This window comes from Capra hircus, chromosome 21 (genome assembly GCF_001704415.2).
Source record: "Capra hircus breed San Clemente chromosome 21, ASM170441v1, whole genome shotgun sequence".
Classification (NCBI taxonomy): Eukaryota; Metazoa; Chordata; class Mammalia; order Artiodactyla; family Bovidae; genus Capra; species Capra hircus.
In genome coordinates this window covers 64,993,516-65,019,855 of record NC_030828.1, presented here as the reverse complement: position 1 = coordinate 65,019,855, position 26,340 = coordinate 64,993,516, and the positions used below count along the sequence as shown (strand labels likewise).

The 26,340-nt window shown below is 53.5% G+C and overlaps 1 protein-coding gene across 4 annotated transcripts in view; it reads right to left on the bottom strand.

The window, feature by feature from the left end:
* Positions 1–24,889, bottom strand: part of LOC102191280 (proline-rich receptor-like protein kinase PERK8) — a 35,023-nt gene extending 10,134 nt beyond the window's left edge. The window contains exons 1-7 of one of the 4 annotated variants that reach the window (XM_018066001.1): positions 24,770–24,887; positions 21,900–22,045; positions 21,013–21,735; positions 19,228–19,343; positions 15,172–15,280; positions 14,642–14,775; positions 4,891–4,966 (exon numbers count right to left, since the gene is read on the bottom strand). In XM_018066001.1, the coding sequence (XP_017921490.1) occupies positions 4,901–4,966; positions 14,642–14,775; positions 15,172–15,280; positions 19,228–19,343; positions 21,013–21,136 (549 nt within the window). In that variant the 5' untranslated portion in view covers positions 21,137–21,735; positions 21,900–22,045; positions 24,770–24,887 and the 3' untranslated portion in view covers positions 4,891–4,900. Of the gene's footprint in view, positions 1–707; positions 4,568–4,890; positions 4,967–14,641; positions 14,776–15,171; positions 19,344–21,012; positions 21,736–21,899; positions 22,046–24,769 lie in introns of those variants that run through there. The other 3 variants (XR_001919850.1, XM_005695410.3, XM_005695409.3) reach the window with 3 other exon arrangements.

The window sequence follows — 26,340 nt, the reverse complement described above, 5'->3', positions numbered from 1 at the left end:
GCTGGGGACCCGGGGGCCCTAGACAGGAAGGCTTCCCCCGCTCTCCCTTCATTTCCCTTCTTCCTTCCATGCGGCCATTTCTTCCACTCATTCACTACTGACTTCAACAGCATGGCTTTAATCGCAGCCTTTGGTTCATGAAGGCCTCCCTTACTTGTTTATACATTATTTCCACTTCTGCTTTCTTATTTCTCTCACGCTTACTTTCATCCCTTCATTCTTACAAACTCAGGTCAAGAAGGATGAGTCAGGATCCCACAGGCAACACCCCTGGCCCAAGCAACACCATCTCATTCATCCACTCATGCCGTCTCGCATCTGCCCTTCCTTTCACTCTCATCCTGGCTTATCCTGCGAAATCATGAGAGCGGCCAAAACTCCACCTGCAAAACCACCACCATCGGCCCATGTGCTTACTTCCCTTTGCAATCTTTCTTCCTCGCCACTAGTCACCTTTTAGAGTTTGCTATTTATTCTTTTATTTATGGACCTCCATTGCCTATATTTTATGATATAAAGATAATAAAAGGCTGGAGGTGCAGCCTTGTCTTGGGGCTGGGTATTTGCTCTATTTTTCATTTATTCTCGGAAAGGTGTAATGCGTTCATCTATTTAAGGAGTAGTATGTAAACTAATTATCATTCCTGTTCAGACAACCTCTCTTAACGAACCATTTATCACTTTGGTGGTTGGTTTACTGTCTTTCCTTTCTCTCTCTCTCTCTCTTTTTTTTTTTTTCGCTTCTTCTTTTTTAATCTCTCCATCCTCCTTTGCCTTAGAAGAGGGGACTGGGTGACCTTATCCATTATTAGGGTTGATGAACACCTCACCCCTAATCCTAACAGACCCTTCTCTCCGACACACCCACGTCTTCACTGCCTTTCTGCTGGGCCCCCCACCTTTCTCTTTCACTTAGGTTTCCCTTTTGCCTCGTTTCTTTCTCGGCTTCTCTTTTACTCTTAGGAACCTCAGGTGTCTTGGGTGAGATGCGTGACAATCCCATGGGCCGTCTCAGGCATTCCCATTACTGATTCAGTCATTCGTGGGTCCATTCATTCATTTTCTCACTCTTCTATTTCAATATTTATTCTTTTATTTATGGACCTCAGGTGCACAGAATTGGATTAACTATCATTTGTAGTTCCTGGAGGCTTCTCGGCACCGGTCCATGTAGGGCCCCTTTGGTTCGTTAACTCCTCGTACTGGTGATTTGCGGGAGGACTTATTTAATTCTCTCAGGAGCCCAGTTCTGAATCACTCACAATTCCTGCTGCATGGTGCCTTCTCATTTTTTTTGCTCTAGCATGGCCCTGTCTCTCGTAATTTATGTACATATTTATTTATTCATTCAATATGCTTTTATTGCTAATATCCTTCTTGTCATAATTGCCTATGCCCCTCCTCCATCCTCACTGGCTCTTTTGGTATTCTTTTATTCTCAAGAGCCTCAGGTGCAGAGGCTAATTCATCAAAGTCCCCTTCCTCATTCATTCATTCACACAGCCATCCCCTTATTTATTCTTTCTTTCTGATGAACTTCAGCTTTTACTAGTTTTTATATTAAATGAATAATATGTTTCTTAAGCACTTATCCAGGAAGTGCCTTTTTCTCTTCCATCCATCTATTTCCATTTCTTCTCCCATACCTTTCTTTCTCCCCGTCTCCCCCTCAATTTTTCAAACTCATTCCACACCGTCTCGTGGAACGCATGTGTGTATCCCTGCAGGCTTTTATTTATGCTATTGCTCTTTTTACTATTTATCAACTTTGGGGCCGGAGATTTGAATGAATGTGGATGATCTGTGCTAAACCAGTCCCCTCTCACAGACTTCACTGACATACTTACTATCTTTTTTTACTTCTTTATAAAAACTTTTTATTTTTTTCCCTCCCATCTTAATTAATTGTTCTTTTCTACCAGTCTCTCAGGCTTTTTTCTTACTGCCTTTCTTTCTCTTGGAGATTGGGCACCAGGAAACGGCTGCACCCTAACACCCCTCACAACATCAGCTTCATGGATCACTGCAAATTTTTTCTCTCGTGCATTCATGTACCCATTCAGGCTTTCTTTCTCTTTGGTAATTGTTTTTACACTTCTAGATGGCAGGGTACCTGACTGGATACATGATAATCTACAAGCAATGGATCCTCCCCGCCCTGGCCTCTCTGAGGTCCTCCCTCACGTATTTCAGCTTGGACCTGCCTCCTGGTTGGGTGGGTGGTGACCCATCTCAGAAGCCCAGATGTGGATCCATCCGTGCGCATGGTTCACGTCCCCTCCCATTCTTATTCCTAGAACAACCCTCTCTTATAGATGCATTTATCTGTCTATTAGTGTATTCCTTTTGCTTCTCGCATCTCTAATCTGGCTTCTGACTTGCCGTTTCTTTCCCATTTGCAGTTTCACCGTTTCTCGCCTTTACTCTCTCTCTCTCTCTTGCATTCTTTGGAGCTCAGGTGCCACGACCTGATGGAGCCTAACGCCACCTGCAAACAGCACCCCCGGGCCCTTCAGCCCCGCCTCTCAGTCATGGTTCCTTCTGGCTGCCCTTCATTCATTCACTCATGCCAGTCTTCCTTCCTGCTTCTTTTTCTTTTTATTATTAGGTATTAACTCCTCTACTCATCGAGCGCCTGTTCAGATTTTGACCCATATTGATCCACAGTTTGGATTCTCAGCCTCGCCTGCTTCCAAGGATCTACTCATTTCTCACCTTCTTCTACTCTCTTCCGTTGCAACTTTCCACGTTTCCTCCTTTCTCACTTTTTCTCACTTGTCTTCTCTCATTTTCCTGGAGCTGTGGTGTGACCACAGCCTCTCCTCCTCCTCACTCCACGCCGTCTCTGTCTCTTTAGATGCTCGCTCACCTGTTCACTGAGATATTTATTATATTCTGATAGTCCTGTGGCTTTCAGGGTCGGACTAACCACGGCCCTCGATTCACGACCGCCTATTACTCAACTCCTAGCACTGCCTTCCTCTGTGTATTGATCTGCTCACCCACCAATATTTTTCTGGACTTCACACCTGTTACTTTTTCTTCCACATTTCTAGATTTTTATTTAGCTATGTTATTCTCTTTTTTAATCCCTTCATGGAACAGACCTCAGCTCACAGGACTGGATGACTCAAAACCCTTTCTGCCATGCTCCCTTCAGGATTCAGGTATGTCCACTCCTCACCCATTCGTCCCTTCATTTTTTTCTCTTTTTTTGGACTTTCTTTCATTTCAGTCTTTATGTATGTGTGCCCAGAATTAGAAAACTCTGGGTTAAAGGTAAATCTCATCTCTGGTCCCCTGGGTCTTTCTTCACTTTTAACTGCTCTTTGAGCTCTTCCTTTGATGTTTTCTCTTTTTTTTCTGCTGCCAAGAGCACGTATTTGGATTAATCCTAATGCTTGGCTTATAATAACCTGACATAGTCCTCCTTATGGGGAGTATTTTTCTCACCCCCTAATTTTAAAAGCTACCTTATTTTTTACATATTAATTTGCATCTTTCCATTTTCCTTGCCACTTTCAATCCCTGGTACCCTCTCTGCCATCTTTCCACTTTGACGGGCCCCACCATCCCAGCCTCACCGCTGGCTTACACATCCAGACTCCTTATTCGTCCTTTCTGTCATGTAGGTTTTTCTTCCCTTATGGACAAACGATAGGTGCTATGTATTTTAATTGCTCGTGTGCCTTAGTCCAGGATAACCGGATACTGGTTTCTGCATGGCCCTATTTACATACTGATTCCCTGCTTCATCGACTAATCTATTGATCTCCTATGTATCCAACTGGATCTCCCTCAGGGTATACTTCTTTACATTATTTATTTGTTTATTCGTTCTTTCACACCTGCATTCATTTACCCATCCACTCGCTTCTTTGGATCAGGTAACAGAGCCCAGCAAAACGACTTCCCAGCCAGAACAGAAGGGCATTCACAGTATCTCTGACCTCCCACCCCCTCTCACCCAGTTGAGCACCAAGGTGCACAAAACCCACAGTCCTTGACACGTAAGCATGGCAGATGCAGGCACAGGCAGAACACATGTGAGTGCAGCAGACGCCCTCCCCCCCCCCCGGGGCCCACACCCAACACAGACAGGGGTCAGACTCCCCAGGCCCGTTGGTGGGGCAGGCGCTTCCCCAAGGACCCCTCTGAATGGTCATCCCTGTGAGAAACCTGTTTCAAGACCCAAGAGTACACAGAGGCACACATGGTATACACAACCTCCCTGGTGGGAGACGACGGACACAGAATTCATCTGAAAGCAGACGGCTTTGTCTATAGTCACACACACAAAAATATATTTTCGCCTTTCGAGGCAAATTAAAAAGGAACTACCCATCACTATTGCTAAGCGTCCCAGTCCCAAACAATGAAAAGCTTGAAGAGGTTTGGCCGGAAGCTTTGAAGACAGAAAGTCTGTCCATTTGGACATTTCAAGGGGGGAGGCAAGCGAAGATTATTGGAGCTCGGAGACGGCTTCAGAGGCTGGTGCCACCGCCTGCGTTTTCTCCTTGGCCCGTCGAAGGGCCCCCCAGCTAGGCCACTTCCATCCTAGTTTGCCCTGCCACACAAGAGCCAAAGTGAGGCTCGGTCATGAAAGGGCCATTCACTTCCTTTGTGAAAGAGGAGGAATTCTGTGCGGGTGCGGCACTTGAGGCCACCTGTAGCATCCCTTTGCCACAGAGGTGCCGTGAGGAGGGTGGGGGTGCACCTCTGAACGCGAGCCCCCGAGGTCCATACTCAGCTCGGCTCCCTGGGCACCCCTTTCTGGGCAGGGACCTCCGACCAGTGCTCACCCATCCCTCCCCACGAGGCTGTCGGGGCGGCAGCCCACCTCCCTCAGTGACCAGCCTCAGATGTGGCCCTCACACCCCAACAACTTACGATTATGGAGCTAGAGGGTGCTGGGGTGGCGGGTTCGAGGTCCTGGACCACAGAGGATTCCAGATGATGGCTTTGGCTGGAATGAGAAAGCACTGGGTCACTCAAAGAGAATCTCACCCAACCGAAGCAGAGACGCCCCAACTTCAAGAGTGGAACTGATGAAATCAAGCCTTTCTCTTCTCTTTACACACACTCACGAGTGCTCTCACCTGCCAAGCTCCCCCTCTCCCAGCTCCAGGTATATCTGGAGCTGACGGGGGCTGGCGAGGACATGGCTCCTGACCCCAGGGCCCTCAGGGTGGGCTGGTGCCACCATGATGCTAGACCCTGTTTCACGGAACCCAAATGCTCCGGGTCACTGCATGAGTGAGAGCTGCAGCTAGCCACACTCAAAGGCTGCACAGACGGCTTCGTGGAAGTGCACTCCGCCAGGAAGAAGGGCGCTGCAGGGCACAGCTGAGCCAGGGCTAGCGTGCGCAGGGTAGCGTGTGCATGATGAAGGGCGAGGGCAGCAGGCCCTGGCTGAGACTAGGAAAGTATGCTGTGGACCACACCAGGGTTGTGGGGTCCTGAACGAGCAGCATGTCCTAAAACCATGAGATGGAAGATGAAGGGACAGGGCTGCCTGGACAAACGGCTTCACCTGAACAATTACCTACGAGTTTTCACCAGCCCCATATAAAAAGCCCTGACCAGGCATGTCAAATTTCTGACGTCAAGTATTTGCCTTAAAGTTTAAAAAGAACGAGCTGAGCAGTGATAGACACGTGTCACGATACATCTGTCAAAACCCACAGACTATAGGATACAAAGAACAACAGAAACCATGAATTTCAGTTAACAGCTATGTTATCAAGGTCAGCTCGTCAATGGCGACAAGCACCGCACACTGAGGCCAGATGCTGACCTCGGGGGAAACGGGGGTGGGAGGGCAGGTGACGAGTATGAACTGTACTCGCCACTTACTTTTTCTATAAATCTAAAACTGCTCAGGAAAAAAAAACAAAAAAGGTCAGTCATTTTCTAAAAATATTTTAAAGGAGTTGACATTGAACATATACCCAGGAGGCTCTGGTAGGTAAGTGTGCCCAACAGGTGGCCTGTGATGACTGAGGGAGGTTTGGTGTGTTTTTCTTTTTTTAATTTTTTATTTTATAGTGAGGCATAGTTGATGTTTACAATGTTGTGTTAGTTTCAAGCGTATAGCAAAGTGACTCAGTGATGCAAATACATTTATCTATTCTTTTTCAGATTCTTTTCCATGATAGGTTATCACAGGGTATTCAATAGAGTTCCCTTGGGCTATACAGTAGGTCCCTGTTAATTCTTTTATCTGATGACTGAGGTGAGGAGGCAGCCAAATCAAGGCAAGAATGAGAAATAAAAACTTGAGAAAAGGAAGAAAGAACAAGGAGAGCCCAGTAGCCCTCCAAGGAAACCCAAGGAAGGAAGAGGTCCTCTCCAAGCCCCCTGCCCTGACTTAAGCCATTTGGGTACTTCAACCCTCTTGCCCATGGTTCACTCACTGGGGTGCCCGAGACTTGGCCACAGCCCCAGGGGGCTCACCTCTTGCTCCCAAGCCTCCTAAGAATTCCTCCCCTGACCTTGAGCTTCCCAAACACTCTATTCCCCTACCTGGTTGATTTTATAAGCAAGAAACAGGAAGTCTTTTTAAAAAACCAGAGTTAATCAAGCAGTCATCAGCCCATGGGTGATCAGGATAGACCGGTTATCTAAGGGGGCTCTGGGCCGTATTGCAGACCCATCACTCAGGAGAGTTTCCAGCCCTTCCCCAGAGACCCATGAGCACCCAGGGGTGACCCTGTCATCATCACCACGGTCCTAAGAGGACGACCGGGCTCTAGACCCGGAACACACAGCAAGACCACAGTTACCGCCCTTTCCCACAGGACAAAGAGGTAGGAAATGGCTTTGCTATGTCTTTCTAGTTTGGTTCTCTTTGGTGTCTTTTAACAGGACTGGGGAAATCAGAAGCAGCTCAGGGCATCTGGGTTTTTTAACCTGCTTCTGTCCCCAGGGACCGCGGGAGCCCTCAGAGTTTCCCAGTTGTTCATAATCAACTTTCGCACAGACCCCCAGGCTGCGACTAAGGACATTGCCCCGGCAAAGTCATGCCTTGGTTTCTGAGCTCCGTGTGTGTCCCAGCCCTGCGACCGTGGTGATGGATTAGCACTGCGGTGCTGGGCTGCAGTCATGACAGACGAAAACACTGCAGAGATGAGTCAGTGTCTGGAACCAAAGGAAAACACAAGCTTCCTTCTAGGGTCCAGAGGAACAACTGTCGCAAGCAACTGATCGGAGACCTCATAAACGCACGTGCTGCGCTCCCGATGCACGCAGGAAGCCCTGCTAACTACTCCAAAATCATCCTCTGGGGCTTACAAGGGTTAGAAAACCCTAGCTCTGCTTCTCAGGAAATGTTTTCTTTCTTTTTCTTTTTACTGAAGTATGGTTGATTAGCAACATTGCTACTTCCTGAGGTGCAGCAAAGAGATACACACATTTAGTTCTTTTCTTAATATTGTTTTCCACTACGGTTTATCATAGGATATATTTTTTTTAATCGGAGGATACCTGCTTTACAATGTTGCGTTAGTCTCTGCTGTTCAGCATCATGAATCAGCTACCCGTATACTGCCTCTCAAGATTTTTAAAGTTCCTCTATTTTAGGGGCAAATGGGACCTCCTTGATCTGGTGTCTGGTACAAATCGTTTGTGGATCAGTCATAATTATATATGTGTGTGTGTGTGTGTATATATGACTGACTTGACTTGTGTTGTAGGGCAGACGCAACACTGTAGCCAACACAACACCGTAAAGCAATTTCCCTCCGATTAAAAAATAGATTTAAAGAAATAAAATTTTAGAATTTTTCCTACTGTAATATATTTATCCTCCCAAACCTTTTACTATTTACTAATTAATCTACTTTTCTTCTATACAATAAATACTGTATTGAAATTGAAAAAAATATATATGTATCATTTGTGGGTGTTGAGTGCAGGGGAAAGATGGAAAAGGACGATTTTTCATAAAATGGTGATTCTCAGAAATAGAAGCCCGCAGTTTATCCAAAGAGTCATCAGCCTCGCCCTCCTACCTGTTGAGGAGAGACCACCCCCTCACAACTTTCCCTAACAGATGCAAGCTCTTGGCGGACCTCATTTCCTGTACCTTTGTGAAGGCCAGGGCCCTGAACATTGCGGGCTCATTTATGAAAATAGGAGAGGTAATTGGGACAGCTTTTGAAATCACGTCCCCCCCACCACCACCAACCTCTCGCCGGCCCCCATCAGTCCTCTAATTTCAGTTGGCCGGGGGAAGGGGGCTGTTTACATACGCCTCTTCCTGGAATTTCACTCTTTGCTTCAGGAGTGGGCAATTAGAGAGAATTAGGGCCTATTTGGCGTATGTTTACCGTTAATGGATAGAGTGGCAGAGGCACTTGGGAAGGCAGGCTGCCGGTCTAATTGAAGCTGGCAATTTCCCGATCCCTCATTTCAGCTCGCAGGTATTGTAGCAACCAAGGTCAGCAAACAAAGGCTGTAGCCCACCGTGGTAATCACCGGGTGCAGGCCTGGCCGCGGGTTTGTGCGCTCTTTACTACCGTGCACCGAAGCACAGAGACAGCTAGAGATGTTTGCAAAACTGAGTCTAGGACGGGCAGCTGGGGCAGGCGACTAATCGCTTTTCCAGAACTTTGCCTCTCTGCCTGATGGCTTTTTCAGGAAGTTCTCCACGGAGCGGGCCAGGGTACCCACAGAGGTGCCGCAGAAGGTCTCGTGACCAAAAGGCCCCGGGGCGAGCCGCAGGGGAAGGTGCGGCCTGGCACACCCTCCTGGGACCGCAGCCACGGGCCAGGCTCATTACACGGCCCAGAAAGGTGTTCCAGGCTTGGCTGGCAGCCCACCTGCGTGGAAGAATAGTCCACTGAGCTGCTCTGGGCCACGAGCCTTATTAGGATCTGTGTTCACAAAGAGCTGACCGAGGGGACTGGCTGACGACTTCGAACCCTGCTGCCTGGCCACGGGCGGTGGGCTTCACACCCGGCTCCCTCGGGTCTCTGCTTTCCTTGTCTTGGAAGTAAAAGAGGGTGGAGAGATGGAAGACCAGTGATCTCCAGCCCTCTGACTCTCAAGACTCAGCAAACAAACCCCCGAGCAGCTGGAAGGAACCCAGGGCCCCACGGACCCTGAGGTGACCGTGATCCTGCACTGCCCCCATTTCGTAGAGAGGAAAACTGAGGCCCACTGGGGACCAAGGTCATAGTCACAGTGGGAGCTGAGCATAGGCTGGAACCAGGTCCCCAGAGGACCAATGCAGACCTGCTGCCTGACCCTGGGGCACCCAAAGTGCCCAATCTGGACTCTCTCCTTTGAACAGGCCTGAGTAGGAGGGGGTCCCTGCCCCTAGCCAGGAGGCCAGTGGGGGCCCAATTTGAACACCTGGGGACCCCATGCCCTCCTCTGGTGAAAAGAGCCCTTGTCTTTCTAGTGCCGACATCCCTGCCTCATTTTACAGATGGGGAAACTGAGGCCCAGAAGCCAGCAGCCACAAAGGCACCAGCAGAGACTCAGAACCAGGACGCTTTCATCCTGTGGCAGGGACTCTGCCCTGGGTTCCTCCAGAAGGGCCTGAGTCCTCGGGACAGTTGGGGGCAGCGAGGGTGCCAACTTGATTCTCTCCAGCTCAGAGGGTTTCCTTGCTCAGGGTGGCCCCGACCCTGAGCCCCCTGCTGACTGTCTGCCTCTCTCACCTTTCCTAAGTGCAAGCATCAGCCCCACAGATCTTGGAGCCACAGAAGCCCCAGTTTCCTAACCCGAAGGAATGACTTGATCCCCCGCTCCATGGAACGGCCCAGGGAAAGAGCTGGAAGGACCAGCATGGCTGTGAGTCTGGACGGCCAGCACAGACGTGTGGTCAGTCTCTGCCCCGCCACCGACCAGCCTCCTCCCCAACTTTCCACCCTGGACTTCTGTCTCCTTCAGCTGTTTCTCAGGCATTGGGCCCGGTTTGATCAGATTCTTGTTTACAGGCAGGGGGACTCTGCTTCCCCCTCCTGAGAAACTCGCAAAGAGAAAGGCCCGGGTCGGGGGAGTCCGGGCTGGTCTGGGGTCGCACCGCCGGGGCGGCTGGTTGGACATGCTTTGTACGGCCTCTCGTCTATGCGCCTCGGAGCCCCCGCCATGCACACAAGGGCGAGGGGCCCTGCCGCAGCCCCCGGAGGGAACACACGCACACGCACACAGTTTCAGGGGGAGGTAATTGAGGTTTCCTCTTTTCATGTGAAGAAAGGGCACCTTCTATTGAGAGAATGTATTCACAGAACCTGGGAAAACTCATCTGCGCTGGGCCTCCCAATTATCCCCAGGTGGCTGTTCTCCGTGGGGGGCTCCCCACATTCCTTCTGCGAGGCCTTTGTCTCCATCTGCACCGCCCTGGGAGCTCCCAGGCTAAGTCCCCTCCTTAAACCCCTGCCAAAGACCCTATTCACTCTGCAAAGAGACGCCCGGCAGAAGGTGGTGGGCAGCCTTCCTCCCCCGCCACCCTGGCCCCCCGACTCCCAGGAAGGAGGACTTAAGAACCCTCCATCTGGATTTTTGTTGAAGCCCAAAGAAATTGGAGAGCAATTAGGAGAGTCATGACTATACCCTCCACCACTCTCCTCTCCCTTAATTAATTCTTCTCTCTCTCTCTCTCTCACACACACACACACACACACACACACACACACACCCTTCCCAAGTTGGGGCCTGCCCCGGCCTCGGCCGCCCCGCACCTGCTCTGCCTGCAGGCCCCTCACGACTGCCAAGGCCCTCGGTGAGTTCCCCAAAGGCAGGGATAAGGGGCCAAGTATCTAAAATCTGGAAGGCATGAGGAATTCGAGGATGTGTGGGCATTCAGAAATGAGCCTCTTGGGCACTGCTAGCATGTCGCCTGGGCACTGAGGAGGGGACCCTCGACCTCTGCTGGATCCAAGTGACCTTGAGATCCCTCCTGCTGCTGCTGCTGCTGCATGTGGTGTGGGGGGTGTGCCTGGCAGTGGACACTGTAGGGGGCTGACCTCCTCCCGGTGGATTTCCAAGAGTCCCTTCACTCTCTCCCCTCTTGGCCCCAAAACACTGACTCATGAAACGCCGATAACAGGGCACTACCTCAGCTTAACTCCTGCCTTAGACACCCCCCCCCAAAAAAATGGCCATAGGCAGGCAGCTGGGACTTGGGGCTGCCCATTGGAACTGTTGGGGGGTGCCCCAGAGTGAAAGCCTCCACTCTCCCCTACAGACCATTCTCTTCCTTTCAACATGGGGATCCCATGCTTCAGATGGACTCATTTGGAAAGCTGTAACTAACTCTTTTCCAGAATTTTCCATCTGTTCAAACCGGGGATGGGAGACCAAGGTAGTCAGACTCCTTTAAGTCCTTCTTTAGGACAAGGGGCAGAGCTCAAAGCTGCAGATGGAAAAAGGAACCAGTTCTTGGGGCTTATTTGCAACTTGTTAAATGTCAGTCTTCTAAAAAGAAAATGCTCCCAGCACCCCAGACCTTCTGATTCAGCTCACAATGGCGGTTTCTACATTGTCCACTGCCCTTTAACCCTTTGGGGCCTTAATTTGTTTCCCTCCACACCCCCTTCTGTGTAAAGCTGCCTTCCTCTTTTCAAGGAAAAATTCATTAGCAAGCTCATTAAAGACGGGTGATTTTTTTTCTTTCTGGAAGTCAGATTGGTCATTAAAAAAAAACCACACTTAAGTTCCTTCATGTAAATGAATGAATAAGAAACACATGCCTCCCGTTGCCCTTAAGTCTTGCCAGTTTTTGACATTATTTGGAGAAATACGTTTGGGGTTTGAGTCACGAGTCAGGAGACACGAGGTCAGGGGCCCTGAAAGCTGCCATCAGCCCCACAGGCAACGGGCAGGTGGGAGACTGAAGGGTGAGGAAGGGGGCATTTTCTTCCTTTCCAGACGCGCAGGGGCGCAGTGATGCTCTCAGCCCCCTTCCCCATCCCCCCTCCACCGTGGGGGAAGCAGGGGGGGCCCAAGGACCAGCTTTCCAGCAAGACCACCATCTCTTCCTGATACCTGCGCGCACCAGGAAGCATTCAGCTAGAGGCGGCCCTGAGGACCGGCCCAGCACCACGATAAACGACCAGGGAACCCCTCCCACCTGTCTGGCTGGCTGGCTAGGGCCTCATTTTCACCGCTTACTGCTCAGGGATGGGCCAATCCACCAAAAAAGAATTTTCCTGAAAATGACCCTTTCTTTCAACACTGGACGATGGCAGATGGATGATGCTACGTTTCAACTTCTTTAAATGAAGAACTTGACCTATTATACCTATTACTCTATTTTCTGCATGAAAAGTGTCCAGCTCTTTGCAACCTCATGGACTCTACGGTCCCCATAATTCTCCAGGCCAGAATACTGGAGTGGGTAGCCTCTTCCTTTTCCAGGGGATCTTCCTGATGCAGGAATCGAACCAGGATCTCCTGCATTGCAGGAGGATTCTTTACCAACTGAGCTATCAGGGAAGCCCCCATTTTCTGCATGCTGTTGCCACTAACTCACTTCAGTCGTGTCTGACTCTGTGTGACCCCATAGACGGCAGCCCACCAGGCTCCCCCGTCCCTGGGATTCTCCAGGCAAGAACACTGGAGTGGGTTGCCATTTCCTTCTCTAATGCATGAAAGTGAAAAGTGAAAGTGAAGTCACTCAGTCAAGTCCGACTCCTAGCGACCCCATGGACTGCAGCCTACCAGGCTCCTCTGTCCATGGGACTTTCCAGGCAAGAGTACTGGAGGGGGGTGCCATTGCCTTCTCCAATTTTCTGCATAATGACACACAAAATCCAAAATATGTGTTTGCCTGAGACTGAGCATTCACCAAAGCCTCTCAAATTCAACACAGCCCAAAGAGAGGCATCCTGAATACCGAAGAGAAGGGGCAGGGGTCTGGCAAAGTCCGGGACTGGCTGGGGATCGGCCTCCATCCTGACTCTGCCCATCAGCCCAGCCCACCTGGAGGGGGCTCCCGAGATGTCCCTGAGGAGGGAGGCGTCCAGGAACCGTGGGCATTTGGCTCCAACGAATCACATAGATCTTTCTGGTAAGCTCCAGATACAACATCCCGGAGCCCGGATCCTGCCCTTTGTAAAGATCCCCTCCCGGGCTCCGTTCCACATCATCATGTTTGCAGGTGGCAAATGCCAGCCTCGGAGTAAATGTCAAGGGGCGGAGCCCGCCTGGTGCCCCCTCCCTGGAATCAGGCCTGGGCACATGCTCTCCACCTCTCTGCAACCTCTCTGGGGAGTGGAAACAAGCGGACAAAGGGGTCAGCCCCCTGTATGGATACTTCTTCCCTTCTTGCCTGCTCAAAATAACATCCCCAGCCCATTCCCCACTCAGGGCAGGAGGGCAGGACTGTGGAAGAGCTGTCCCCCAAATCTGGTTAATGCAAGAGCCTCACAGAAGCTGCAGTGGAAACCGGAGACCCTTGGGGAGTACTGGGGTCCAGCCTCTCTGCTCACTGGGCTGCAGGGCTCATAAGGGCGGGTGCACCCCAAGACAGGGCCCCCAGTTCCAACGTGGCCCCCGTTTCCTCTCACAGAGACCCTGTGTGGAGCATCGAGGCACCAGGACAGGGACAGGACTGGGCCCACTTGAGCCTCCATAAACAGCAGGCGAGTTGAGTCAACTCTCACCCCATCATCCAAAGCCATCCCGGCCATTTAAGTGCCTTCATTCATTCACCCCAGTGGCTACCCCGAACGTCTCAGACATGTGCACAGAGCCAGCCACCTTCCACTGAGCTGCTGGCTGTGAAAACACCCCCAGGGCCCCTCCAGGAGCCCTGCCGTGGGCTCCGCTGCTGCGACCACAGAAAGCAAGGTGCCCTCGGGGGAGCCCCCCACCCCTGTCCACCGGACCTGGATGCCACACAGGCCACATCACCATACGGGACCCGCCCAGGCATCCAACTAGACCCTCTGGTCCTATAGGCAAAGCTGGCCTCAGGCCCCTGGAGAAGAGCCCCATCCCCAGGCCCCCAAGGCTCCATTAACGAGTCTTGAATAAATGAAGGTCCCATAAACAAGTGTTGGGCCCAGACAGCCTCGTAGAGCTGTAACCCCAGCTTTCTTGTGTTCCACTATTACTGATTTCATTTAAACACACAAAAACATTCCCATCCCGCTGCAATGTCAGGGGTGAGGAGACGAGGCCAAGGGAAGAACTCCCTCAAAAACCACTGTTTGATTAAAGGACATTATCAAAGCCTCGCACGGGAGAACCCAGCATTCTCACAGCCACTGATGTTTCCATGGCGTGTGGGCAGAAACGCCTTTCCAGCTCCAGGCGGACAGGCACGGCTGTTTTTGCATCTCCAAAGGGGCCCAGTAGCTGGGCTTTAGGCGGAGGGCAAATGTCCTGCTATTCATTTCGTTACCATGCTCAGCAAAGCTCTGTGAGGACCTACTATGTGTGTGCCTGGCCCACGCCGGTTCTCAGGAGCCCAGACCCGAGGGAATGCTCCCCACTTACCGTGCTGGTGCAGAAGAGTCTCAGCTCCTGGCGGCTTCCAGAACGCCCAGCCCCACGGTCGGGGTGGCAGAGAACTTGCCCTTGGAAGTGACCCCCTCCCAAGGTTTGCATGTGGACCTCCTCGAACTGAGACATGTTTGAGTAAGCCTGATGAAATCGTGGTGTCTCAAAAAAGCACGCAACTCACCCCAATCCAGGCAGCAGCATCGCGGCTCGGGGCGGGCGCGAGACGCCGGGTGACCCTCCGGAAGACGTGCTGCTCCAGGGTAGCTCCTCCACCTCCTCCGTCCAGGCGTTCACGATCCGGGGCCGCCGGGGCTCCTTGGTTGGGGGGGAACAGGCAGACGTCAGAAGGACAGCAAGGTGAGCCCCCCAGAAAAGCCACACATACATAAGACCCAGAAAAGGCAGAGAGCCTGGTCTCACCTGCCGAATGGTTTTTGGTGGAGGGAGGTGGCTCTTGGGGGTGGCAAGGACGGGAAGAGGTGTGGGAAGTGACAAGCCAGGGAGCAGCCCAGACGGGCCACAAGGCCTGGGGGGCGGGGGCGCCGAGCCTGGGACTCACCAGGACACAGCGCTTGGACAGTCAGGCCTGGCAGGATGTGATGGCAAGGGGGTCTGGGGGGATTAGGGTGGGGAGAAGAGGACAGGGCAAAAGCCTGGCTGCAGCCCAGGGTCACTCAGAGCTTGAGAGGCCAGGCCCACGGGAGGAGGTACCTGAGGATGCTAGGGGGAGGTGGCCTGCCGGGTTTTGGGGGGCTTGCGCCCTGGCCACTGGAGACCCACTGGAAACTTGAGTCACCCTGAGGGGGAAGGCCTTCTTGCACTGGGGGAGACAGGGAAAAGGCACACAGGTGAGAGGTGGGCTGGGCAGCACGCAGGCAACCACAGGTGTGGGCTCAGTGAGGAAACCATCATGTTAAGCAGAGAGTGGACGGCCGAGACGCAGAGGGTCCTGAACCCAGAGAAAGGGGCACAGGGAAGGGCACACAGGTCGGATCTGGCAAGCAGAGCCGGGGGGTGGGGTGAAGCCAGAGGAGGAGCAGCCAGATAGAGGAGGAGCTGCCAGATAGAGGAGGACCCAGGTGGGCAGCTGGGAAAGGTGAGGCCTGAAGGTCCCCTGGAGGTTCCCAGCCAGGGCCCTTGGCGGTGGACAGGTGCCCGCCCGCAAAGTGGGGGCGGGGAGCTGGATGTAGTCCCAGGAGGAGGAGGGCATCCTGGAGGGAGGGGTCCAGCCTGCGGACCCCCAGCTCAAGAGGGAGACCCGGTGGAGCCAGAGCCCAAGGGGACACACGCCACGGCTGCCCTGGTCCCCTCTTCAGTCCTGAACTTCAGGGCTGGGGGCCCAGGACAACCATGCGCACTTAGCCACTGGACGGGCAGGGAGGCCGGGCAAGCAGGAGGGGCTGGCCAGCTGGGACCTGCAGCTGAGCCCTGGAGAAGGGTAGGTTCGGGGCCCCCTCCCCAGGCTTCGGATTCAAAGGGGGCCACCCGACCACAGCAAGGCAAAGCAGGCCTGCCCCTCCCACCCCCCCGCCCCGGCCTGCCTTCTCTACAGAGCATAAGCATGCTGCTCCAGCGCCTGGGAGCCGACAGGGCACCCTGGGCAGAAGCAACCCCCCGGCCCCCTACCCTGGGGAGGCAGAGGCCATCAAGGGACGCGCTAGGGTGGCAGGTGCCCAGCCCGGGGCCAAGCCATGGGCTTGCTCAGTAAGGATCAACTGTTGGATGACGGGATGGATGCGTGAGTCCAGGAAGGGGTGAGACTGGTGGGGCCCCGCTCAAAGGGGGCTGGGGGTGGGGCAATACCCACCGCCCTGTTAAAGAACGTCCACCCTCCACCCTTTAGACCTGACGCTTCCTGCACTCCCAGTGACTCCCACCTAGCAGTTTGACAGTCGAGTTCCTTCATTGACTCACCTGTCCAAACATACATCCCACATACTCTTACTGAGCCCCACTTTGTGCCAGGCTGGTTCTGGGACACCCAAAGGAGGAGTGGGCTGGCCTAGGACGCCCCCCTGAGGACCAGATGAGGAAATGGGAGTCAGGGAGAGAAGACGGATGGATCACAGAAGGGGGCAGTGAAAGCAGAAAAAACTGGAATAATCAGAAGAACTGGGGGGAGCCTCCAGGATTGACTGAATGACGGCTGAGCCCGCTGGGGCCCGGTGCCCACACAGGAAGACCGGCAGGACCCCCAGGCTGGAGGAGTGGGGGGCAGGTGTCCCGCGCGCACAGGGAGCTGGGAGCTGTGTCGGTTCAGCTGCAGAAGGGGGTGCCGCAGAAACAAGGACACAGGTTAAAGCAGTCACCGTCCACTCAGGAGTCACGAACACAGACACCTCCCTGCCAGTGGCCTCAGAAGAGGAGCTCAGTTGCCTTCCACCTCCTCCCTGGGTTCTCAAATGCTAAAATATTAACGACTCTGGGGCAGATGTTTTAATTATTGGTATGTATTTGAGAGTATGAAGGGTTCTATGGATTTTCCTTTTCCTACTTAAAATGAATCCTTCTAGAAACATCAGGAGCTTCCCTGTAAGTTTACTCTCCACAAACTGCACAGAAGAGGGCAGGTTTTGGTGGGACCCCCTATTCTCAGAAGTGCCCACCCCATCCAGTCCCCAAGTCCAGGCAACATCTGGGGTCACCACCACCAAAAGCGATGGAGTGGGCCCAGCTGGCCATCTGGGCAGCCGTCCACAGTCATCTAGTGAGCTGGATGGGAGGTGGTTCTGCTGACTCAGGAAGTGTCTAAATCTCATCCACCAACACCAGGGGACCTTTAGCCAAGAGGTAAGTTGAGGAAGGGAGGATTAGAAGTTTTCAACTAATCAAGTTTTCTTGCTCCAAACACTGCACTTCTCCACACCCCCCTCCTTTTTCCGCCCCATCCCCCCACCCCCCCATCTGGGGGAAGGTCTGGCTGGAGTCTGAGGTTTAACTGGAGTGATCTAATTGTGATTGATCTGCCTTCAGGTGAGGTAAGTTTCTGACTCAGGCACACCTTCCCTAAAGACATGAAAGGGCTCCAGGGATTTTAAGAATGAGGGCAGAGAGGACTGACAGGCGGGGCAGGGCGCAGGACATGGGAACCGTTAGGGGGTGAAGTGGGTGACACCGGGTTCTGGAACTGGATCTGAGTGGTCCCGACAGATCGCTGGGGTCTCTCATCATATGAGGGGCTGAGTGTGAGCCCCCAGCTCTGCCCTTCTACGAGGATGGGGCTGTGCTGGGGTACCAATACCCATCCACTTCCTGACCTGAGAGGGGCGTTCCAGACGCTGGCTTGGCTACAGTTGCACGGGGTCTACACCTAGGCCTTACTTTTCTAGCCTTTGGAAGTCTTATAGGTTTAACACCCGGGAACCCTAAGAATGAGTCCGGATTGAGCCTGACCGGCATCTGTCTCTCTGCTCCTGGAAAACTGATCCCAGAGGCCTGAGTCACCCTGGCCCATGGCTGGTCTGCACACAGGGTCGAACAAAGGAACTCTTCTGCAGAGCAGCCCTCATCTGGGGCCCAAAGCTGCCTGCAACTTTCTACCTCACTCCATGCACCGTGAGCTGGGACAGAAGCAAAGACTTGAATGGGGAGCAGAATAAGTCCCTGGGCTCCAGCACCAAAATTAGAAGTGTGGCTTCAGACCCTCTTCGCCCCTGCCCTGCAGCCGCCGTTCACCTCATTATGATAATCAGTGTGTCTTTCCTTCTCAGACAAAGAAGGCTCCTTATGAGATGAATATTGGAATCCAGCAGCTACCTCATTAAGGTCTACAGCCTCTTCCTTGACAAGGCCCAAGATTAGCCCTGTGTTCATTAAGGGAAAAGGGCAGAAAGTGGAATAAAACTGAAAAACACAGCTGGGGGGAGGGGGAGGGCTCTTTCTGCTGGCCATTCATTCACTGAAAGGCTCCATGTACCTTCGGGATTTAATCACCAGCGAGGGGGCCAGGAGAAGGGTTTAACCAGGATGCGGGAGGTAAAGAGGTTAAACCCGATAGAAGGAGTTAAAAAACCTAAAATGGGGCAATTTGATTTGAAAGCTTCCTGGGACTTGTCACTGGGATAATCAATTGAAACCTTTTTCCTGTTTACTTTCTTTTTGCCTAACCCCAGAAGGAACCTTTCTCTGGATGTGTTTTTGGGGGGTGGGTTTTCGTATTTTCTAAGTCTCCCCTTGCTTCTTTTTTTTATTCCCTTAGGGGCCCTTTTCTAGTCTTTGCTTCTTTCTCGCCCCCCTTCCCCCCACTTCTTTCTTCTCCCTTGCGCTCCTTCCTGTGGGAACTTAACCTACAAGAAAATCGGATGGCGACCTTTGCTATATTTTCTCATGAACACTTGACTGAATTTACTTCAAGTTCCTCGAATAGTGGGGATGTGAGGTTTTACCTGTACAATAGCCCACCTGACCTGCCAGGTAAAGATAACTAGTCTGCAACTGAGAGAAAGGTGGAAAGGCTTGGAAACACTGAGCTACCTCGAGGCCTCGGCTCTAGGTGGTTAGGACTCCAACCCAGAGAAGATGCCAAGAGGCAGGTTCTGGAAGGTTCTGGAAGGGCTAGATACTCTTCTAGGAGAGGTTAAGAAGGAGGGCCAGAGGCAGGTGACTCTGTACCATCTACATACAGGTCAGGGGGTGGAGCGGAGAGGGCTGTCTGTCAACACCAGAGACCAGGAGCTGGGAAGGCCGTGAGAGAAACACTAAATACACGTCCGTGAGTCCGGGAGCCGAAAACGTGTCCGGAATTTTAAGCTCCAGAAAAGTCATTACCTTAGAGCTGGTGGAGTTCAACGGACCTGAGGAGACCACGAAGCGGTGGGTTGGAGGGGAAACGGAAGGTGAGGAAGGAAGACAGCGGATGTAGATAGGCTGTACAGGAGGCGGGGCTGCGGAAGGAAAGAGACAGAGGCTGGAAAGGAGGCCAGGAGAGGCCCGGAGGCTCAGAAGCTGCAGAGAAAGCAAAGTTAGGAATTTGGAGGGACTCGCTTGCGGCCGAAGGGCCAGGTCTGAGACTGGAGGGGCTGGGGTGGGGGGCCTCCGCTCCCTTTACCATGTCAGACACCTCAGATGCCCTCATCTGAAGGCCGCTTGACAGCCTCTGTTCCCCGAGGAGGTGCAGGCCAGCCCGGGGTCCGGACAGGGAGTTGTGAGGTTCACATGAATTGATGGTTGCCAAAAGGCCTTTGCCAACTGCGAAGGGAGACATAAACGTCCCCTATAATTACTCACTGGTAGCAGGACGCTCAATTTTACAGCCCACTCAGATCTCACTGGGGCCTGAGTTTTCACTGACCATGAATTATGCGTCCTTACATTAAGGATGTAAAACCCAGTGGTGAAAGCTCCTGCCAGCCTTTGGAAGACAAAAGGTCCCTCCTAATAGCCTGGATTAACTCACAGCAGATCTCCGCCCACTTCATTTGCCACCTCCCAAGTCATCTTTCCACCTTCATTTGCCACATAATCCAATCAGCCCCTTTCAGAAGCCCGGGAGCTATTGTCTACACCAAGCCGGGTTTCTCTAAAGCGGCCCGAGTTGTTTTTGTCTCGTCCGGACAAAACTGGTTGGCTTAAAAGGGGACGAAAGAAAGTGCTGGTCAAACGAGGACCCCAATTAGCTTCCAAGAGACTTGTTTTCATCATCTTTGTATCACATTCCAGGCCTGGTGTGCGGGGCATATTGTAGGCAGTCCAGAAAATGTTTGTTGAATTAATTCTGTTTTTATTTCTTCTGGAATTTATTTATTGAGTGCAAACACACAGCACCTAGTGGGTGCTAGCTGTTATTACTGTGGTGGGGGGGGCGTTGGGGGAGACAAGGCTGGGCATGTGATAATGAGGGACAGCCTCCTGGTGTTAAGTATCTCGCAATTTCCACAGCAATTTACAAAGCACTTTCATAGTGGTTACATCATTTGGCCTTCAAAAGCGCCATGTGGGGTAGATAAATGCGGGTGTTTTTTGTGTTGCTTTTTTTTCCCCCTCTAATCCCCATTTAGGCCATGAAAAGAGCTGAGACTCAGAGAAGTTAAGCAACGTATTTAAGGTCACACCGTTATTGAGAGGTGGGACCAGCACATGGTACCAGCAGTGGGGCCACCCAAGACCCCCAAGACCACCCCGGGCAGCTGGGATTCCAAACAGGCTGTCCCATTGTCAAACGTTGGAGTGGAAATCAAAAGGCTCTTGGTAGGACTCTGGGGCGGAGGCGGGGGTAAGGGGCAGCCCCTGATGGCACCCAGGGTCCAACTCTGACCCCTTCTCTTGCCAGGAACGGGACAAAACGCTCACACTCCTCCAGCCTCAGCGACCTCACTCTAAGTGTGAGTCACTCCCATCCCACAGGGAGGGGCGCTCAGTTCTGTCTTCTTGTCCTCCACCTTTTAAAATTACTCAAATTGAGGCCACATCCATTCTCATTTGTAAATGAGGCGGCCTCGCTCACATGTACATCTGACATAGTGATAACATAGGCTCAGAACATACACAGTGCTCTGGAAATGACTCAGGGCCTGACTCAGGTCAGCCCGAGCCCTGGCTGAGTACGGCCCCTACCTGGTACACCGAGAGCCCTGCGGACTGGGGTTGTCCGGAGCGCTGTGGGAGAATAAACGAGAAGCGTGAGACTGGTGAGAGGGGCGAGGGGGACGTGGTCGACCAACCTGTTTGGGAAAAACATTTACTGACCGCCTCGTCTATGCCCGGCCTTACCGGCTTCCCAGAATCGGACCAACACTCACAACACCCTGGGAGGCTGCTTTTCTCAATCCCGTTCCCCAGAAAGGATGAGGAGATCTGGAGGAGGTGGGGATGCCCCTGGCAGTTCAGTAGCATGGCCTCTGGAATCATGCTCCTTCCAGAAGCCCACCCTGGGCCTTGGAATTGCCAGGGAGATGCTGGTCGAGCCCTTGGCCCAGGTCTCCCTCCTGAGAAGTTCCCAAAGGGACCCTTCCTTTCAGACCATCCTGGGAGTAATGACGGGGTGGACTGAGAAAGACTGACACCTCCCTGGGAATGGTGAAACCTCCAGGTTGATGTAAGGTTAACAGAAGCAGACGCACATAGAAAAGCAAAGCATTGAGGCAGAAGCACATTGAAAGTCTGAGGTTAACCAGCGCCCCCTCACTAGGGCGCTGGTTTCAACACTTAGCCAAGAGGGACAGCGGGCTGGTCAGTCCGAGTCCTCTTCATCCTTCGGCGGCCTGGGTGGGGGCGGTCACTGCCCAGTGGTGGCCTTGTTTGCTGGTGGGATCCAGGAACCCCTGCTCCTGGCGTCCTCTGCAACAGATCAAAGGTTAGAAGGCCAAGTCTAGGTGTTAGTTAAAGTTGAAGTGAATTAATTACAACTAAACCTAATTAGTTAACATTTTAAATTGCCTTTTCATTGCTAATGGGCATGGGGGTGCTGCAAGCAGAGTGGCAGGGGTGGGGGGTCTGCCCACCGTGTTGGGTCTCAGTTGCCACCAGGATGGGTTGAGGTACCATACGACGGAGGTGAGCAGCAAGCACGTGGGCATCAGCTCGTCATCCACAGGTGGTCCTTGGTGGCAGGAAGGCAGACGGAAGGCGTCATCCTTGAAGACAGACCCTGGGGCAGGGGAAGGGGGGCACAATTAGAAACCGTCTTGATGACCTCTAACGGCCGGCACTGGAACAGCAGAGGGAGGGAGGGGGCAGTCCGAGGGAGAGGGAGGAGGGAGTGAACAAAGAGGAGGAGGGAGGAGGAGGGAGAAGGGGGAGGAGGGAGGAAGAGGGAGGGGGAACGGAAAGGGGGAAAGAAGGGGGAGGAGGGAGGAAGGGGGAGGAGGAACGGGAAGGGGGAAAGAAGGGGGAGGAGGGAGGAAGGGGGAGGGGGAACGGGAAGGAGGAAAGAAGGGGGAGGAGGGAGGAGGGGGAACTGGGAGGGGGAGGGGGAGGGGGAGGGGAGGGGAGAGGGAATGAGAGAGAGGAAGGGGGAAAGGAGGAGTGACGCAAATGGGAGGGGCTGGGGAATGGGAGGGGGAGGAAGGAAAGGGGAGGGGGAGGAGGGAGAGGAGCGGAAACGGGAGGAGGGAAGAGCGGAAAGGGGAGGAGGGAGAGAAGTGGGAGGGGGTAAGGAAGATTTGATTGACAGAGCACAAGTGATCGCGGTGTGCGCATGCGCAACCTGAGGCCTAGGTTCGCGGGCCAAGAACCATTTGCAGACACCGACCGCTAGGGGGCGCGCGGCCAGCACCCAGAAGCCGAGAGCAGACACCTGCGCGCACCCCAGCCTCCCGCCCGCGCCCGGCCCGCAGCTGCCAGGGGCACAGCTGGCATAAGGTGGAGGGGGCGCCCAACAGGTCTCAGGCCTAAGAAAGTGGGGGGGGCAGAGCCTACCCCAGCCAATCGCGCAGGGCCGCTGGGTCCCCTAAACGCCACGCCGGCCGACACCAGCCAGAATCCACCTGTGGATTCTATGGGGGGGCGCTCGCCGCCCCCATTCAGGTCCTGAGGTCCTTCTGCGCCCCCCAACTGCGGGGGTCAATCTGGCACCAGAAAGAGCTGAGCATTTCAAGGGGACAGTCGCCATAGGGGTCTTTCCAGAACAAGATTCCACTTTTGATGGGTAAAAACACCGTAATCTTGGCGCCAACCTCAAGAAAACGCAATTACACACTCATTAATTAAAATGGCCCAGTTTTCAATACACTATTTTCACACACTTATGTGTCTCTGGACACATGATACAGATACGGTACCACTAGGAAATAAAATAAAGGTAGCCAAAACCGCCTAAAATTACCCAGACCACCACCGAGCCCCCCACCCCACCCCAAATCTCGTCTCCTTTTCTCCGCCACAGTAAGAATCTCAAGACCCCCGCACGATGGCGCCTAATTAACCGTTTTACGGCTTCTCCATCCTACTCAGATGAGCCACACCTTTTCAGACCCTCAAAACCCAAACCGGCCGAAATAAACTCATCTGTGTCCACGCTCTTCCACGACGCCCTAGGTCACGCAATCAGTGCCGACCACGGCATCGCGACCCAGCGCGAAATCCTGCAACCGCTCCACAGGTTCCCTAGGGGTCTTAAAACATTTCTTCCCTAGGTAGATGCACCCAGAACTCTCCAGGAAATCCCGCGCCCGACCCCCTCCAGCAGGAGAACAAAGGCCACCTCCCCTCCCCGCCCCCCCAAATTCCGCAGTGCCGCGGGCGCCCTCTGGCGGCCAGCGAGAAAACCTTCCAGAAACCTGCCACGTAGCAACCCGCTCGAGCTCCCCCTCCCCAAGCCCGCCGGCCCACCGTGGGGAGGGGGCAGCGTGGGGGGGGTGCTTGACAGGGACAAAGGAAATGGCAAGAGGCGGTTCGATCAAAAATCAAAAGCCCACAACACGTCAGAACCTTCCAGGGACTATCGCGCAACACCGAGAAGACCCCCCGATCCCTCAGTTCTCCGCTCCCGGAGCCCAGAACTCCCCCAACACGCCCCCTTTTTCTGTATTTCTCTCTTCCCTTTTGACCAGCCCCTCCAGACCCAAGGACACAGCCTTCCCTCCACCTCAACCCACCCCTTGCCTCTATTCTGCATGCACCCCTAATCACTTGACCCACCCCCCCAGCCGCCCTTATGCACGGAACCCGTCCAGGGGTGGGGGCGCTTCTGGAAGGTTTGCACTTGGGCGCCATATCTCTCCACTATTTTAATAAACCAGATGATATCAGGTAGTAATGCTACTGTCTGAATTTTGACTGGAGTAGGCTTTGCACTAACCTGTGTACTTGGATTTGGAACCCCTAGCGGATAAGTACCTCCACTCCTGATGCCTACGGCCACCAAGAACCTGGCCAAAACTAGCGGGAAAATATGCCCGGGAGACTCTGGCTTTTGGGGTGCTCCCCCCATTTCTTAGGGAATGTGGAATGCATCCACCACCACGTCTCTCACCACTCATGATTCTCAAGGTGGCTTCAAACCCAGAAAATCTCGGTTTTGGACCGCGATGACTGCGGCACACTGGCCTCTGACAAGGGGTTGATCTCATATTCCTCCCACTCCATAACTGAAGCTGCGACCACCCAGCCTGCCCTCAGTGACCAGACTGGAAAGGGGCCCTGTGGTTCTTTTTTTTTTTTTCCCCCGTCCTCCAGGAAAATGTGCCTCGAGACTTTCCTTCACGACCCGATTCCGTCGCCGATGCTCGGGGACCAGGCTAAGTGGTCGCCTTCAGGAGACGGTCTCGGGTATCTATTTCGCGGCAGGTCCAGTAGGACGGAGCCCAGCCCAGAAGGGGGTGTCGTCTTCCTTTCGCACATCCTTTCGGGCGAAGGATGGCCAACCACTCACCGGGTAGGGAGGTTCTCGCGTGGGCGCCCGGGCTCTCCGGAGGAGCCGCGGCCCAGGCCAGCGGGCCAAGGCGCGCTCCATCCCAGCTCTCCGCCGTCTGCGCTAGGGGCTGGCTGGGTGGGGTTTATATGGAAGCGCAGAAGGGGTGGTCTCTGACGTCAGTGCATTCTGCTGCAATGCGCTCATTTCTCCAAAAGTGATTGGCCGGAAAAATGAGCCCCCCAGATTCTATGACAAATTGCTCTAGCCGCACCCAGATTGCAGCAAAGAAGGGAGGGAAAAATCTGCCGCAGTGCCCCTCGCCGCCATGACCAACACCCTGAGCCCGCCGGGGCTTTTTCCCTCCACGAGCCCGCGCGCCGAGCGGGGGAGATTTCTGTGCACGATTTGCTGGGAGACCTGGACAAGGGGTGGTTGTCTTCGGGCGGGCGGAGAGCAAAGCTGGGGCGCTGAGGGCGGCAGATCGCACACCTGGCTATTTCGGAACCTCTATCAGAGGATGCAGCTTAGGGAAAGAAAATGATGCTTTCTGCTTATTGTCCTGGGAAATAAAATGCCCTAGGCAAGACAAGCGGCACCCAAACGTAAGTCGGCGGCTGTCACCTCCTTCTAGCCTACTCGTCCCTTTCTGATCAGGAGACTCCATAGTGCACCTCCGACTCAGAAAAACCGGGTTGTGAGTTCCCGGCTCAGCCGCTTACAGCCTGGGTACCCAGAACCCTGCAATGTCCCCCTCCTCTGCCAAGAGGTCCGTTTCCTCCACTTTAAAGAAAGCGGGGGTACCCCTAAGAAAAGGAGTTGTCGTAGTCTAGACACGAGATGTGTCCCTATAGGGAAAGTACTTTTCAAGGAGGTCCGTGTCCCACCGGGAGATCCATAGGGCACCCCCCTCCAAATTTGAGATCACTTCCCCACACATACAACTTTGAACCACCCCCCCTCGCCCCCGGGGAAACAGGCAGCGACACATGTTGCCACAGACCAGAGCTTCACGGCCTCGGACTCCGGGACTTGGCACATGAGATTTAATCCTTAACAGGTGCCGCCTTCGGCAGCTCTGCCGGGCACCGAGCGGCAGAGTGGGCAGAACCGTCAATCAAATGTCCTCTCGAAAAGGTCAAAATGCTGTTGAAAGGGACTAAGGATCTATCTTAGGGCGACAGGTGGGTGGCAGCCGGGAGGACAAGGATGAAGCGCCTAGTGACAGAAGAGGGGTAAGAATGAGTGATGGGTCCCTAAGGGGAAAGACAGAGTGGCTCCGCAGGAGGTATCAAGTTAGAAAGAGCTCCCATGCTCTTGTGGGGAGCTTCAGAGGCGCTTCAGAGCCAACAACACCCTCGCCCCCTCGCCCTCTCCCCGCGCCGTGGCCAGCGATCCTGTAGGTGACTATAAAACTGTCGGGAGATTCCCGGGCAGAAAAGAAGGGACTGAGCTATTTGTAAGCCCACCACAAGAGACGGGGAAGTGAAAATGGACCACCCAGTCGCACGAGACACCGAGCCTTGGGCAGGGGGCTCATTTACAGGCGGGCTGTTGGGCAGATGAAGATAAAGTGGCCTTTGGGGTCCATG